Source organism: Drosophila gunungcola, unplaced genomic scaffold (genome assembly GCF_025200985.1).
Source record: "Drosophila gunungcola strain Sukarami unplaced genomic scaffold, Dgunungcola_SK_2 000074F, whole genome shotgun sequence".
Classification (NCBI taxonomy): Eukaryota; Metazoa; Arthropoda; class Insecta; order Diptera; family Drosophilidae; genus Drosophila; species Drosophila gunungcola.
In genome coordinates this window covers 104,627-122,914 of record NW_026453237.1, presented here as the reverse complement: position 1 = coordinate 122,914, position 18,288 = coordinate 104,627, and the positions used below count along the sequence as shown (strand labels likewise).

The 18,288-nt window shown below is 43.9% G+C and overlaps 1 protein-coding gene across 1 annotated transcript in view; it reads right to left on the bottom strand.

Annotated features, from left to right (window-relative positions):
- LOC128264553 (uncharacterized) overlaps positions 1 to 18,288 on the bottom strand; it is a 230,872-nt gene that overhangs the window by 165,048 nt on the left and 47,536 nt on the right. Inside the window, 4 exon segments of the mRNA XM_053000092.1 lie at positions 858 to 2,782; positions 3,634 to 4,462; positions 4,528 to 4,667; positions 5,612 to 9,086. Coding sequence (XP_052856052.1) covers positions 858 to 2,782; positions 3,634 to 4,462; positions 4,528 to 4,667; positions 5,612 to 9,086 — 6,369 coding nt within the window.

Below are 18,288 nucleotides of genomic sequence, written 5' to 3'. Positions count from 1 at the left end.
GTCAAGTCTCTGCCTGCCATCTCACTTTGCCATCTCCTCTCTGCGTTTCTCCTTCGATTTTCTGCTGTTTAAGTTATATCCTCCTTTTTGTTAAAGCCTTTTTTAGTTTTCGGTTTTTTACATTTTTTTTTTTTTTTTTGTTTGCTTATCCAAGGCTTCTTGTTGTTGCTGCTGCTGCTATTGTTGCTAGTGTTGTTGCTGCTGCTGTTGCTGCTGCTGTTGCTAATGTTGCTGTCAGTAGTAGCCCGGATTGCCGCCGGCAGCACTGCCCCCATTGCCTCCTGGATAATGCTCACTGGCATAGTAGAGGCTCCTCTGTTGTTGCTGCTGCTGCTGCTGGTGAAGTTGCTGCTGCTGCTGATGGAGTTGCTGCTGGGACTGCAATGGAGGCGGCAGCACTGTGTTTTGGTAGAGCTGCTGCTGCTGGCGATGCGGCGACTGTTGCTGCTGCTGCTGCTGCTGCTGCTGCTGGACAAGATGCGGATGTTGTTGTGGTGGTGGTGGTGGCTGTTGCTGTTGCTGTTGATGCTGGGAGTGTCGCCGGTAGCCAGGATAGCCGTAGACCACGCTCGTGCTGCTGCCGGGTGGAAGTGCTGCAGCTGCTGCAGCTGCTGCTGCTGCTGCTGCTACTGCTATTGCTGCTGGCCGCAGGTGCGACGCCGACGCCGAGGACGACGCCGGCAGTCACAACTAATCTTCGTCGCTGAGGGCCTCGTACTTGGACGACAGCAGTGGCTTCGGTTCGCTGGCCGCCGCCGCCGGAGCGGTCACAGCAGCCGCTGATCCCGATGATACGCCGGTATTGTGTCCTCCTCCGCTTCCGCCGCTGCCGCCACCGTTGCCCGGTCCACCACCGCCGCCGCCGCCGCCACCGGGTCCACCGCCACCGCCGGGCACACCACCGGGTCCACCGCCGCCTCCCATTCCGGACGAGCCACTGCCCACCACCAGCGATACCCCGCCACCGACTCCTCCTCCTCCGCCTCCGCCTCCTCCACCGCCGCCGCCGCCCAGTTCGCTGAGGGCATGCGCCGCCTTGGCCTTGGCACTCAGGTGGCCGGGCGGTGGCACCGCCTGGTGGGCGGCCAGCTGCAGTGGCTGCGGCGGCGGTAATCCTCCAGCGGCACTGGGCACGGTCAGGGCGCTGTAGGGAAAGGCATAGGTGCTGGGGACATAGGACGCCGGCGGTGCATGGTACGGCGAGTGGTGACTGTTGGCCCCCGAAACGGAAACCGAAACGGAACCGCTGCCCGCCGAGCGTCTGCCGCTGGCGTCCACCACCTCGTACTGATTGGGCGTCTTGCGCGACACACTGATCTCGGGCGGCGGCGGCTCCTTGCTTCTGTGCTGCAGCTCCAGGGCGGCGGCGGCATGGGCCACATGGGCCGCATGGGCCACATGAGCGGCATGGACGGCGGCATGCGAGTGGGCGACCACCAGATCGGCGGCCACTTCATCGTCGGATCGCACCTCCACACTGCCACGATTCTTGCCATAGCCAATGTCATCGCGCATCACCTCGGCAATGCGATTCTTGACATAGTTGTCAATGGTGGTGGCACCGCCTCCTCCAGAGCCGGGTGGTCCTCCTGCCCCAGGCGCTCCACCGCCGCCAGCGCCGCCACCACCGCCATGCGCACCCCGTTGCTCCGGCGGCATGGGAACTAGAGCGCGACCCGGCGCCGGCAAGAAGTAATGGGCCGGCTCACCACCCGCCGCCGCCGCTGCTCCCATCACCTGGTGCATCATCATCTCGTGGGTGAATTTACGCGGACTAACTGCCTGCGGCATGCGAATTATGTTGCGTCCATCTTCGCCGGGTGTATTGGACCTGCCGCTGCCGCTGCCGCCGCCGCCGCCGCCGGCGCCACTGGGGCCACCAGGTGCTCCGCCCGGACCGCCGCCGCCACCACCACCTGGAGCCGATCCTGAGCCGCTGCCTGGCATTTGTGGATGATGCTGCTGTTGCTGGACGTGATGCTGCTGCTGCTGCTGCTGCTGCTGCTGTGCATGATGTTGCTGCTGGTGTTGCTGTTGCTGCTGCTGCTGCTGCTGCGAATGGTGTTTGGCCTCCTCGGCCTTCTGCTGCAGTCGGCGATTTTGCTTCCAGCGATCCGGTGGCAGAATGGACTGCGCCTCCTGCAGGTAAGCCATGAAGGGCGGCGTTGGCCGCAGATGGGGATTGGTGCCGTAGTCATTGGTGATTATCGAGTCGGTTAGCTCCCCGAAGGTGATGCTCTTGGTGTGCGTCTGCTGGGGACTGGGAGCCGATCCGCCAGACTGCGAAGTCGGTGTTCTCAACTGACCATGCACCGATCTCGACTGTGACGACTGCGACGAGGGCGGCGGAGCTTGTTGCTGCTGTTGCTGCTGTTGCTGTTGTTGCTGTTGTTGCTGTTGTTGCTGGGCAACTGCTGCCGCTGCTGCTGCCGAGATGCGCTCCTGATCCAAGTCAATGTTGATCACACTGGGCGATCCCGACGAACTGGGCTTGCCATTGTTCTCCGCCGACAGCAGCGACACGGCGCCGCCCTCGTGCGGCTGGCGAAGATCGCGCAGGTACAGCGAGGATCGGGTGCCGCCAGCGCCCCCCGCTCCGGATCCGCGAGGCGGCGGCGGGGCGTGGACAAAGGACGGGCGCGGGAACTCACGTCCCGGACCGGCGGTGGCGTCGTTGGTGCGATTGATCTCGTGCTTGATGATGGCATCGATCAGACTCTGGGCACTCAGTTGTCCGGGTGCATCCTCGGGATTGGGGCCGCCATGTGCCGCACGATAGTATCTGCGGGGGCAAGAGAAATGCGAGTTGTTTATAATTATAACATGTGTTTGATGTTTTATATTTATAAATTATAGTACATACTTAATATGAAAGTAAGAATCGCACAAATATAAAAAAAAAATTAATACAAAACAATTCGCGTATTAAAATTTAAAAAGTACTTATTGAAAAAAGGTAGTATGTAGTTTTAATATTTTTGTCATGTCAAGTATGTATTATTTGAAAAGAAAAGGAGGTATTCAAAAATATGACTACCTTTAAATTAGGGTGAAGTTCATTCTTAAATTATAAGCAAGATGTGTTTAATTTCAGTTGGTTTGTAATAAAAATATGATCGATCGCAAAAATATAAACGTAAACTAATATATTGAACGTTGAAATTGGAAATAAAAACGGAATCCAAACAAAAGTGTACTACAAAACAATGATATTGCTAAAACTAAAGAATTTACTTTTTTTTTTTAATTTGTTCTGTAAGTTTAAGATTTTCTATGAGTCAAGTTTTTTGTTTAAAAAAAAAATAGGGATTAAACAAAAAAACTTCCTTATTAATTGTAAAATAGGGTGAATTTCACTCTTAAATTATGAGCAAGATGAGTTTAATTGCAATTGGTTTGTAATATAATTATGGAAAAGAAATGAAATGCCATAAAAAAAATCAGAATCGTTTTACGAGTTTCCATATAAAATGTAATGTATACTTTATGTATATTTTGAAACAAAGCTTAAGATCAGCGGTTGGCTGGTCACGGCGCTCTGCCGACACACGCTTATTATGACATGAATTACAACCAACTATATGCCAAACTAGTTTTGCCATAATATATATAATATATATATAGAACACTTACGGCTCTCGTTCGCGATCTGGAATGGAGCGTGGTGGACCGGTCTCCGGGACCGGAGCTCGTATAAAGTGACCGGGCGACGGACCGCCGCCTCCGGCGCCGCCAGATGCGGTGCCCACACTGCCGGCGAACATGCGCTCCATGCGTCGACTGTCCCGCTCGCGTTCTTCGACCACCACACGCCGTTCGCGATCCTGTTCGCGGCGTTCCCGTTCCCGTTCTCGTTCCCGCTCACGTTCTCGTTCCCTTTCCCGCTGCTCGCGCTCACGTTCTCGCTCCCGCTCCCGCTCACGTTCCCTTTCCCGCTCGCGGTCCCGTTCGCGCATCCGCTCCTGGCTCTGCAGGATCTCTCTGTCCCGTTCGAGGGCATGGTTGTGCTGCTGCTGGGCCTGATGCTGCTGATGCTGCTGCTGTTGCTGCTGTTGCTGCTGTTGCTGCTGCTGCTGCTGCTGCTGCTGTTGGTGTTGCTGGCGCAGCGCCCGCTTGGCCTGATCCTGCAAATGCCGCTGCATATCGACCTGGGCGGCCACATTGAGGCTGCGGTAGTGCTGCTGCTGCACCATCTGCTGCTGCACCATGGTGTGATGGTGATGCAGGGCCAGGTCTCGATACCGCTGATCGTGATGGGCGGTCGGTGGCGGTTGCTGCGGCACGCCCACCACAGCCAATGTGGGCAGGGACGAGGGACCATGCGGCGGCCCGGCACCGAGCACTCCCGGCGGCGGCGGCGGTGGTGCTGCACCCGGCGACTTGTCGTCCTTCTGCGACGGCACCGGCAACTGAGGCTGCTGCACGGCCACGTCCACAAACGAGGCCAAGGCATCGTGTCCGGCTGGGTGATAAAATGCAGGCGTTACAAAGGACTGACCACGTGTGGCGCACACAATGCCAACTCACCTGGAGCATATTGATACGGTGGCGCTATGTGCATCCGACTTGGTGGCGGAGCTGCCGGCGATGGTGGCTTCGAGCCAGTATTGTGACGCTGGATAACGCCCTGCCGCTGCGGTGGCGGTGTGCGATGCGGACTTGGGGTGCTAAACGAAGTAAAAACGACCACAATAAGTTTACTTCTCATCAAACTAAAGCTAAAAACTATTTTATAGAAAGGTGTATTCATAGAGAAAGTTATCTTTAAGCTCAGAAAAATTTTTTTTTTTTAATTTAAAACAAAATCTTTTTTTCTTACGATTTGACATATTTTTTGTACTTATTCAAACACCAAAAACGTTATGTAGCTTTGTAGCCCCTAGGAAACACACAACATTATACTAATATGAAAAGAACAAAATGAAGAAAGTCTAGAAGAAATGCTTTTCTTGCAAGTTGCCATATTATGACTTACTTAAACTCCAGGAAACTAAACTTTTTGTTTTATATATTTTAAATATTATAAATATTATAAATAAATATTTTAAATATTATAAATAATATGAATATTATAAATATTATAAATATTTTAAATATTATAATATTTTAAATATTATAAATATTATAAATATTATAAATATTATTAATATTATAAATATTTTAAATATTATAAATATTATAAATATTATAAATATTATAAATATTATAAATATTTTAAATATTATAAATATTATAAATATTATAAATATTATAAATATTATAAATATTATAAATATTATAAATATTATAAATATTATAAATATTATAAATATTATAAATATTATAAATATTATAAATATTATAAATATTATAAATATTATAAATATTATAAATATTATAAATATTATAAATATTATAAATATTATAAATATTATAAATATTATAGATATTATATAAATAGAAAATAGAATAACTAATTACAACTTAAAACTACTAAATGAGCAGCTATAGATTTAACCACTTTTTGTTAGCTTTTAGTTTTAACTATAGGTTGCAAGAGGCCTTTTCGAATTAGTTTTTTACTTTAATTAGTAACACTAAAAACCCAGCCACAAATTGCATTTGCACCCACCTGTTGGCATGATCTGCTGGCGATGCGCGACTGGAGTACTCCGGTCGTCCCCTGGGCGCCGGGTCCTTGTCCCCGCCGTAGGCGAATCCCCCGGCACTGCCCACACTGTTCCGCGGCGACGGCGACTCCTTGTCGGAGCCACCGCCTCCTCCGCCGCCGCCACTGGCACTGCTGCCGCGTGACATGTTGCGCTGTTGCTGCTGCTGTTGTTGCTGCTGTTGCTGCTGTTGCTGCTGCTGCTGTTGCCCCTGCATTTGCTGCGACGTGATGTAATCGTGCATCACTATTTGGCGTGTACTTAGGACCGGTGCCTGGTCGACCACACCGCCAAACGAGGTTCGGGCATAGGGTGAGCCAACGCCAACGCCAACGCCCACGCCCACTCCATAGCCCTGGGGCGGTGGGGCCTGCGGCGATGATTGCTGCGGTGGCGGTGGCAGCTGCTGGCTGCCAACCAGCTGCTGCTGGGCCGGACTATGGCGCTGGGAACTCTTGTAGAACTCGTAGGCCCGCTTGCTCTCCAAGTGATGGGGCGGCAGATGCAGCGGTGTGCCCTGCGTGATGGAGCCATGCTTGTTGCCGCCCACGGGTCCGACTGTGCCCGAATTGACGCCACCCTCGGGCGTTGTCTGGCGCACGTGACCCTCGAACTTGGGGCTGAGCAGCGAGGAGGATGAGGCTGCTGCAGCTGCTGCTGCTGCCGCTGCCGCAGCCGCATGGACAATGATCTGCTGTTGGGCACTATTTGTGGGCGTGCCATGGGTGATGGAGCCGCTCTTCACCAGCATCTGTTGCTGCTGTTGTTGTTGTGCTGCTGCTGCTGCTGCTGCTGCTGCAGCCGCCTGTTGCTGTTGCTGTTGCTGTTGCTGCTGTTGCTGTTGCTGCGACGGCGAGTGTACGTGGCTGGGATGCAAATGATGGGCCTGCTGGGGACTCAATTTGGGCGGCGCCTTGGCCACACCGCCTCGTCCCGACGGCGGCTGTGCCGGCGGCGGTTGTCCCGCTCTGGGCGGTAGTTGTCCCTGCCCCGAGATGGAAATGGGCACTGGCCCCGGAACGGGCTGCAGATAGAGGGCACTGCCGGGCACACCGGGGAGCACAACGCCCGGCACGACGCCCACACCGCCGGCGGCCTTGAGGACGCCATGCGGCGGATTGGGATACAGATAGGAGTTGGGTGGTGCCGCCAGCGAGGGCACGCCAACGGTGTCGCCGCGGTACATGTTCGTGGAGCGGACAATGTGCTTCATCGACATGCTGGGCGGCGGTGGGCCATGATGGCGATCGGAGGATGGAACACCAGATGACACGCCCGATCCGGATCCACCCGATCCGCCGGTGTGCGGCGAATGGCCGTCACGCGGTGGCTTCTTAATGCTCAGGTCCAGGGTCTGTGGCTCCGGCTCGGGCACCTGCAACTGCGAGTGCTGCGGATGCTGGCCATGCGAGGGATGCTGCTGTTGCGGATGTGCCGGGTGCTGGGCCAGCGATGGATGCGCTGGATGCGCTGGATGCGCTGGATGCACCGAATGCTGCGGCGGCGGTGGTATACCGCGTTGCGGATGCGCCGCTGGCACATTGTAAATGATGGTTTCCGGCGGCGTGGGCGTCGAGTGACTGGACGCACTCTTCGACGAGCCACTCGAGCCCTTGACCACCGGCGTAATGGTGGCCTTGTCCACACCGACTCCAACTCCAGCGGATGCAGCATGGGCCATCAGCGCCGGATGGCTGAGGGGTCCCACAACGCCCACACCCACACCCACGCCCAAGTGGGAATTAACCACCGATAAGGTGGCCAGGCTATCGCTGGTACCATTATTGCTTCCACTGTTGGCCGAGTTGCCAGCACTGGTGGTTGGCATGGGATGTGCCGGTGGCGGCTGCTGCTGCTGCTGCTGCTGCTGCTGCTGCACCACAGCTGCTGGCCGGGATGTTAGCTTCTGCACGGAGGTGCCATGCGGCAGGCTACCCGCTCCGCCAGACGATGGTGCTGCTCCGCCAGATTGTTGCTTTAGTATTCCCGTATCCTGGCGATATTCCCTCACAATGGTCAGCTCTTTGCGTTCCAGGTTATTGGCGGATTGCTGTTGTTGTTGCTGCGACGGGGATTGGCTTTGTCCTGGGGCCTGGCCTTGTCCTTGTCCTTGTCCTTGACCTTGACCCTGCCCTTGACCTTGTCCTTGTCCTTGACCTTGTCCTTGTCCTTGACCCTGCCCCTGACCGCCCTTGTGTTGCGGTCCCTTGTGTTTCAGCGAACGCTCAATCACCGAGAACACACAATCCTGCACATTGTTGACCGCCTCGCGTCGCATACTGATCGGTCCATTCACCTGCTGACCAGGTGCTGCTCCACCGCCTGGTGCTCCTCCACCCGCCACCATATTTGCCACCGGTGGCTGCAAGCCCGACACATTATTGACATGCCCCACATGACCATGGCCACCACCAGCATGACCATGGAACAGCACCTTCGGACTCTGCCGATTGGCCGGCGAATTCTCATTCTCCTCATCGGCCGTTTCCGTCGCCGAGGAATCGTACTCCTCGCTGGTCTTCTGCTTCTTGGGCGCTTGTCCGGCGGCTGGTGGCAGCAGGCGTTCATTATCACCGACAGCAGACGGCTGTTGTCCTCCCGCCGAACCAGTCGAACCCATCGAACCCATCGAACCCATCGAACCCACCGATCCCGCCGATCCCGCCTTGCTGCTCATCCGTGTGGGTGTGATAATCAGCGGCGTCGCGTTGTTGTCGCCCCGCGGTGTCGATGGCTTCTGTTGTGGGGCTGGCGGTGGCTGTGGCTGTGAAAGTTGACCCGTTGATTGCTGCTGCTGCTGTTGCTGATGCTGGAGATGCTGCTGATGCTGCAATTGCTGTTGCTGCTGTTGCTGCTGCTGATGCTGGAGATGCTGATGCTGCTGCTGATGCTGCTGCTGATGCTGATGCTGATGCTGTTTGACCATCGTTAGCGACTTGTGACGCTGCAGATTCTCTGGACTCTCAACGGATGCCGTATCGGAGCCACCCGGCTCCCGTTCGTCGCAGGATGAGGTGCTGACATCCGTCTCATCGCCACCACTGCCACTGCCAGCGTTGCCAGTGGAGCCGTCGGTGAGATTCAGCTGGGGATCCAGCTTGCGACGGATGCGCATCAGGCAGGCCGAACAGCAGCGTGTGGCATGCGGGGGTATTTGGAATTCGGCCATCACCGGATCACGAACCTCCGGTGCCAGTTCAAAGAGACGGGAGGGAATGTTCCGCAGGCGCTGGGCTCGATCCTTCGGATTGGGACATGTGGGCAGTGGACAGTTGGGATACCGACTGCGCACCGATTTGCATTGGCAGCTATTGCAGACACGCGCCCCCGCCGGTATTGTGTCGTCCGGAATGCCGTACTGCTGGCCACGCCCCTTCTTCAATGGGCGGGTCCGGGGACACGCCTCCGCCTTGCACACAAAGCAGCTGGCCAGTTTGTCTGTAAAGTGTGGAGAAACAAACATGCACAGGTTAGTGATCAGCCAAAAAATGTGTAAATCCTATATATTCTATCGTTCAACCAACCAATACTATGTTTTTTGTTTTGCATTTACTAAATCCAAGGATTTTAACTACTGAAATAAGTAGTTGAGAATTATAACAAACAATAGTTGAAATCAGAACTTTCCTTGACCTTTTATTTTATTATAATATTTAGATTTACCTAAAATCTTTCAACTTCTAGAACGGGAAATTGATATTTATACAAAATTCGAACAAAAATTTACAACAATTAATATTATATCATATTATTATTTTTTAAATTGATATGCATATGATGTAAGATAAGAAGTTGAACAAATTATTTTAAATTTATACGAATTGAAAAATAAATTAAAAATAAATAATAAGTTTAAAGTAAAAGCTTCGTCATTTTCAGAAGTTGTAATTTTATTACTATATTCAGTTTATTTCACGATAGATATCTTAATTTATAAGATCAAAAACCTATTAATATTTTTATTTAAATTTAACCTGCCTTCATATATAAATGCTATAAGAAAAGAGCTTTTCATGTTCTCAACACCAATATTTAGCTCAAAAGCGATAGGCAATTTTTGGTAGAGTGCAGGCAAAAGTTATGCAAACACATTAAAAAATGCGATTTAATTAAAGCAACTGGTCAGGAAAAGAGGGAAAGTCTGGGAAGCAAGGGGAAGCAAGGGAAAGCAAGGGGAAGGGGAGACCGCTTTCATTAAGCCACTTAACAAATAATGAGCAGCAGCCAATTGAATATTTTAAAACGACTTCCCCCTCCCCCTCCCCACAGTTCTCAGCACAAAAATAGCACAAGGGGTACAAGGATGCGGCTCAGGACGATTGGGATTGCTGATGGATGGCAATAAATGGAAGTGGATGCTTTGAAAAGGGATAAGGTTGAGTTAAATAAATCTGCAGACATCGCAGGATAAGGAAAAAAAACATTGGGAACCCAGTAAATATACATATATTAAAAATGAGCATCATTTTAAAAAACTATATAATTAACATTCTTGAAAAAGAATTAATTAAAAAAAAAAAAACTTATATTTATTTGGATTATATTTGTTTTTAATCCAATTTAATCATATTTCAAGATATTCCCTCAAGTTGAAAATTCTTTATAAAACGGATTATCACAGGAAACATCCCCTGACCAAAAAAAAAGGTAAAAAACCCACCACCACCACCACCCAAACCCACTAAAATCCAGAATCGGTGGCAATTTCTGTTTGTCTTAGTTTTTGTTTTGCCACTTTAATAATTTTACAATTTTAATGATGTGCAAATAAAGCGGGAAATGCGATGAGGGGGCAAACACAATTGCGGCATTTAGCCAAAATCAATGTAATTAAAATAAAGCACTCCAAAGGATGAGCGATGGGGGGGAGGGGCAAAAATGGATGGAGGGTGGTGAAATAAAGAATAATTGTAAGTAAAATCAATCAGCGTTTTGAATGTCAGATAGAGAGAGACTGACTGACTGACTGACTGACTGTGTGCGGACCTTCCTTTTCGTCCTTGTAAGGACCAACCCATACCACAGCACAGCACAGCACTCCCTCTGTCTACTTTCTCCCCCTGCCGCCACTTTCTCCAGGCTGCGTATTTCGCGAATCTCAGTGGAATATGAAAATACATCAAAGTAGCCTCCCACTTCGCCACATTTTATACGCTGTCCGAGTTGCAATAAAAAAATTTGATAAGTAAAAATGCTTTTTGAGCGTTAAAATTTTAATAAGCCACTCATTTTAATTTTGATTGTTAAGCGAGGGGCGGCACACGAACAGGTGGAACAGAGTTAACAGTTAACTGGGATGCAATTTTAACCCCACACACGCACACACACAAATAAACATACATACACATACACCTAGCCAAAAAAAAAAAAATGAAGCATCAAAATGTAGGCAACGCTTTTTACCAGCATTGAAAAAGCTTAATCAAAATGCAATTATAGATTGCAAACTAAATAAAAATTACAAAATAAATATTTAATATTAATAACAGTAACAACAAGCTGAAAGAGATCAACAAATAGTGGGCAACCGAAAAAATCCCATAAGTCAAAATGAAATCACAAAATTAAAACAAGTTTGGCAAGTATTTTAGGCTAAAAATTGGTTGACTTGGTGATACTCTACTCTAAGTTTGAATTTATTTGATAGCTTGATTGAATACTCTTTATTCGGTTTGCTTTAGGTTCGATTTAAATTTATTTTATTTAAAATATGTACCAAAACTATTATTTTAATTTGTATTTTATACTCAGTAATATACAAACAAAAAAGCCTTTAAAAAATTGCTTCGGAATACTATAAATTCGTTCGATTTGAAATGTTTTGCATTTATATTTTGAAACCCCTTTTTATCAAGTAAATTTAGACAAATTTACTACTATAGTTTAACTTAACAATTTACTCAAATTTAAAAAAAATTACCAAACTTAATGTTAAAGTAAACGTTTAATTAAACATTTATAAATACGAAATTGAAACAACATAAAACATAGGCTTTTAAAATCAAAATAATATCTGTAATAAAATGAATTATGAGGGCGGAGTTCCTGGCACATCGACAGTAAAAACAGCCATGAAACAACAGCATCACCAAATAAATTAATTAATAAAAAAGCAAGGGTGGGGGTGGGTTTGAACAGGAAAATGGGGTTTGGGTTGGCTGAGGTTGGCGGGCGGGGGCAAGGGGGTCGAGTGCCAGAGCAAACCTCGTTTTTTATTATTTAATTTTAAAAATATGATGTAAATATTTAATGCACTCCAGCGATGGCAGCGCAAAAATAAGAGAAATGAAAAGAAACGACCGCGAAAAACAAGTCGAAAAAAACAGATTCATATTCATGATTATATGATTTAAAGATAATTCAGTTTGCTGGGATTGTGAGTCGTAAGTAAATGAAATACTTGAAAAATAAAAAAAAATTGGTAATATTATATTTTCCACATTTATATATATACATATTTAAATATATGGCTCAAAGGATTTAATATATAGATATATATATATATTTGGCAAATGTAAATATATATATAAATTTATTTTTTTAAGACACAAAAGCTATTTTTAAAAAAAACAAAGAATTCCCTTTATGAATGCTTTTTTTTGACTACCATAGTCAAAGCAATATTATTCAATTAAGTCTTAACCACAAAATGAAATAATTAACTGGCCATCATTTTGATGGGAAGTTATGGCACCTGATCAAATGTCAGGTACAATTGATGTCCTGTTCGCCATAACACACATACGTGCCAGTTCGACAAAATGTGGTCAAGTGTAATTAATGCATATTAATGGAAATTTGGGCTAATTAAATGTGACCTACAGCACAGTTTACCACCCTTGTCCGCTTTCTTGATTTATACAATATATATATATATATATATGCAAAAAGTTGGCAGAGGGAAATTCCCCACTGCATCACTACTTGTGCTTTAAAGTAATTCAATCAAATAATAACAACAAATAAGAAAAGCAAAGAAAACAAAAATTGAAAACTGTGATATGAATTTTTCGTTCAGCTATTTTATTTTATTTTATTTTATTTTTTTTGTTTGCTGACCAGCATCGTTCGTTGTCGTCAGCGGCTCTCTTTGCATTTCGATCAATTTTATTAATAATTCAATCAGTCAAAAAATTATTTGAACCGCCCCCAAAGGAAAACAAAAAAGTTTCGACGCCGGCAGAGGCTGCAGCAGAGGAAGTGGGTGGGAGTGGAGGAAGATGGAGAAGAAGAGGAAGATGAAGATGAAGAGAACGGGAAAGAGAAAGAGAAAGAGGAGAAAAAAAGAAGTTGGCATTGGGCTTGAGGTTTGGACTTTCAATGGTTTCTTGGCGCACTCAGAAAATGCCAATTTAATAATACTTAATTGGTATAAGTATAATAACTATAAGATTAAAATTATTAATGTGAAGTATTTTTAAATTTTTCTTTTTAACTTTATGGTGTCAAATGTTTTAAATTTTTGATGTTTTTTACTGATCATATTTTAATATTAAGCATATTTATTATTTTTGTGTTTTTGAAATATGGTTTTTTTTTTATGTGTAACCATATACTTTCTCATTTCCCACAGACTTTTCTACTTTGATTTGTGCATTCGCGACTTTGGAGACAGGGAAAGACGCAAGAGAGAGAAAGCAGATGAAACGTGGAACATTGCGAGTTATTTGCACAGTAAAAAAAAATAAAAAAAATACAAAAAAAAATATCAGAAGCAGGGGGAAAAAAAAAAGCGAAAACCAAAAGTAAATCAAAACGACAAACAAAACAAAACGAGACGAGACGCAACGCACACCCCTATATTCCTTCTCTCTTTTTCTTTTCTTCCATCTCTGTTGCTCTGCTCTCGAAAATGAAATAATTCCATTAGTACAATTTCTTTTGCAAGTACATAGAGTAAATATTGAGGAGGTCTATGAAAGAGGAGTGGGGGGTGGGCATTAGAGGTTTGATAATGGGGGGTGGTAAAGAGGGTGTGCTTGTGTGTGTGTGTGTGTGTGTAGGCCTAATGTCTCTATTTGTGGTTGGGATAATGTGTGTGCGAGTGAGTGATGCTGCTGACCTAGTCAGTAACTTCCCAATTAGCATTCCACATTCCCTTACAACAAATTACTTAGCACATTACCACACGGCACCTACTACCAACTTTACTTTAAACACAACCAAATTTAATTTTAATTTTTTACTACTCCTATACATATATTACCACCACATTACCCTTTCAATATTACCCTATCAATAGTTTATTATAAAGGACCTATTTTATTATCAAACACATTACCACTTCCCTCTTTTTGTCCTTACTTTTGCACCACCTCATTTGCACTGCACATTTATCCACTGGATTAATTGTGCAATTAAATTTCGACCACTTTGGCAAATAGTTTTGGCCAGCCAACAAATATCAGCAAACAGAAATTAACCCCAACTTATACAAGACCCTTTCCTTTTGCAATCTCGCTTGTGTAATTCCCACTGGTTTGTGGACTCTGCTGCAGCAGCACAAAATTTCTGCACAAGTTACCAAAAATTTATTTAACTTTCAATTAGACAATTGAAAACAACAACTGATGAGAGTTGGAGAATAAGGAGAGAGAAGAAGGGGTATACATTTAAACAGAACATGATGATATCAATGCGAAATATAATTGAATCTTACTTAATTAGTTTTTTTATTTTTTTTTAATTTTATTCACTTTAAGCATCAAGTATATTTTAGTTATTAAAATCAATGCAAATGTAAAGCTGCGTTTTCAACTATAGAAAATAAACTTTTTAAGTAATGATTTATTACACACATTAAATTTATCATATACATTTTAAATAAATTCTTTATTAAATTATTTAAACAAAACTAATTAAAAAATATTAAAAACTTACAAAAAAAACCACGATATACTCTATTAAATTTGAAAATTTTTTTCTCTAAAAGAGTATTCTTTAAAAAAAAAACATAGAGTTTTATATATCAAAAAAGGTTATTTGTATAAAAAAAAGGGTTAACAATTTATTGTATTTATTTAATGCAAATCAAAATACGCAATTCCAAATAACAATCAATTTTTGGAGATAAAAAGTGCTGCACAGCAACAACAGCAACAGGAAATCACAGTGAGAAGCGCAACAACAATAACAATGGAAATGCTGAAAGCGGCCAATTAAAAAATATAAGCGAAACCGGAACACAAGAGCAAGCAAAACGATGGCAGGACGAAAAAGGACGAGGACGAGGACGAGGAAGGAAGCAGAAGAAGGACGCAGGACACCACCGCTAATTAGCACCATGGGGAATTTGTTGTTGGCAGAGTACAAGAAGAAGCAGCAGCTGTGGCAGCAGTGGCAGCAGTGGCAGCTGGAGCAAAACTTGCGTAAGCAGAAGAAGTCGAGTTGCCAACTTGCGCAAACATCAAAGAGCAGCGAAATCACTGGATGATGGTGGTGGCGATGGTGGTGGCAAGTGGGCGTTGGGCGGCGGACAGAAAGTGGGCATGGACTACAAGGAATTATGGCATGCACATATGCAAAGAGAGCGGTAGCGAAAAAGGGGCGGTGGGGGCGTGCAGCGGGACAGGGCAACCACACTGAGAGAAACAATCCATCAAAACGAAAGCAACACAATCCACTTTGTATGTTTTGTATAACTAACTAACTCTACCCATTACACTTTTAAATAAATAAAAATATAGATATACATATTTAAAAAAAAAAAAAAATTTAATATTCATTTCTAAAAACTTTGTATGTTTTGTATAACTAACTTACCCATTACACTTTTAAATAAATAAAATATAGATTTATATTAAAAAAAAAAAGAAAATTTAGACATTCATTTCTAAAAACTGCGGTATTTTTTAAAAAACAATATACTATGTATTTTAATCATAGCTTTCTAATACTTTGTTTAATATTATCATATAATAAATATAATTTTCTTTCATTTTTATATGACTATTAAATTTCAATGGTAAATATCTCATGTGAGCAATAAGTGCCGTGATATAGAACTTTTTTTCTCAGTGTGACAGCAGAGCGAGCAGATAGTGAGCACCGTATAATTGTAAATACAGTTAATATGAACGTCGCTTGGCGGCAAAGGCAGCAAACGCTTTGCTTGGCACTTTTAATTTACGAAATGGTGTTGATTTAACGGCAAAGGCGGCACTGGCTCAAGAGAAACGGAGCGGAGCGGGGAAAAAAGGCGGGGAAATAAAGGCGGGGAATGCGGGGAAAGCGGGGAAAAGCGGTGGTGGGGAAAGCAGCATCAGCGGCAGCCCAACACAAAAGAAAATTGAAAATACAAAAAAAAAATAAAGGAAAAGCATATTTTATTCCGGGCAATTGTGGCCGTCATTTCACTGGAGCCCTAAAAGTGCACATGTGTGTGTGTGATTGAATGCACTGGCAAAAATAAGTTCGAGTTATCTAAATGTAGGTAGGTATGTAAATGGAACAAATTGAAAATCAAACATTTGTTTTATTATAAAAATTTGCCAAAATATCTGCTTATTAAAAAACCATTGCTAATCACTTGATTTATAGTTCTATTAAACTATAAACTTTAAGAAAGTGTAGTTTAAACATTAAAAAAAAAAACATTTGTTACGTCCTATAAATATACTTTAAATATTAAAATATTTTTCTCTGTATGTTAGAATCCTTGCTTTTTGGACAACGATTTTCTCTGATTAATAACAGACAAAGAGAAAAGCAGAGGGAGGGAAAGAGATGGCGAGTACGAGTGCGCCAGCGATAATCAAAAGGGTGTGCAATTTTAATTGAGCAATTTAATTACATATGTAAGCAAAAGTCTCAGTCGGTAGAGACAGAGAGACAGAGAGAGATAGAGATAGAAAGAGTGAAAGAGAGAGAGAGAGAGAGAGCTGTAGATAAAGAAGCCACACATACAATTACGAACAGATGATTTCTCTTTCTCTCACCCTGAATTTGTGCGTGTGTGCGTGTGTGTGTGCGTGTGTGTGTGTGTGTTGGCTTTTTGTTGGATTATTTTTGGGAGCCTTTTCGGTTTTTTGTCAGTTTCAGTTTAAGTTTAAGTTTAAGTTTCAGTTTTAGTTTAAGTTTAAGTTGATAATTAGTTTGTCAGCGCCCAAAAGCAAGCAACAGTTTCTTGTTGTACCCATTTGCTTACTTTTCGACTGTCTCTTTGAGTTTTAATTGAGTTAAAAAGGTTGCCAAAAACAATTATTTTGCTAATTGTGGCATTTAAAATTTTTTTTGATTTTTAAAACAATTTTTTTTTTCTATTCAAAATTAAAAAATATTCATAAGTTCAAGGAAAAGTAAAGAAAAGGCAAAGCTTATATATTAAGGATCTAAGAAGCTATAATATATTTTTTGGTTTATTTTCATAAGAACATATTGACAATTATGATTCTTAATATATATATAGATAGCTTTACTTTTCCTTTTCCAGAAAAGCGAATAAGCTCCAAAACTGAGATATGGCTCCTTAATATTTCCCCCCAACTCATTTAATCTCTTTGGGGGATATATCAACAATCATAGCAGAGACAATTAGACCCCATTATCCCATTCGCCCGCTCTACTTCCCTATTGCACCTGTGCTTCCTTTATGCATCACATGCAGGGCAATTAGAAAGACGCGTTTACCGCTACACTACGAGAAAAGAAAGATCTTAATCCAAAATTTAAAAACAATGCGTTTTAAAAAACCTTTTTGACAGTATTAAAAATTTTATCTTAAACGGTATATACTGCTTTATTTATCCATAACTTAACTACCAATTTTACCAATTTTTTTTTTTAATTTTTTATGAATTTTAATGCTGGGAAAATAAGTAATCTTTGCAAGAAGTACGTGCAACAAATTCGAATTTTTGACTTAAGTACGTGTTTTTAAAGCATATATTATAAAATGAAACAAAAGAGTTATGGATTAGTCAAAACATCCCCAATTCAAAACCATTAATTTGTAAGATAATGGAGTTGAAAATCAAAAAAGTTAATTATCAATATATTTTATCGCCACTGTTTTTTTTAAGCAAAAAGTAAGCTTATCTCTGCTTCAAAATAAATTGAATTTGCGATCATAAAATATATAAAATATTTTTCCAAAGTGCTTTTCACCAAGGTTGACACATTTTGAGCGGGCCGAAAAACTCTCGACCTGGCCAAAACGAATGGCGACTGAACTGAACTCAACTGAACAGGATGAATGGATTTCGGTGGGGTTGGTGGGGGGGGATGGAAAATATTGGTATTGGACAGATGGATTGGGTTCAAAAGCCGGTTGCATAATGGGTGGGCGCATATCTCTGGCAGAGGAGCTTACGAATTGTGAAATGCGAGTGAGTAATTATGATTTACTAATTAGCAAACACACTCGCAGCGAGAGCCGCAAAACTGACAAACTGCCAGGCAAACAAATTGGCTGCGGATGTGGAAAGCAGGGAAATGCGATTGCGAATGCGGATGCGAATGCGGATGCGGATGTGGATACGAAAGCGAATTGGTGGCTAATGCGCTGGACAAACAAAAACGAAACACACAGAAGAGGAGCCACAAGCCTGAGACACACACACACACACACACAAACACACCCACACAAAAGTCTATTAATTAGCTGCACCAACAGGAGGCCCCAAACACCCCCCCCCCCCCC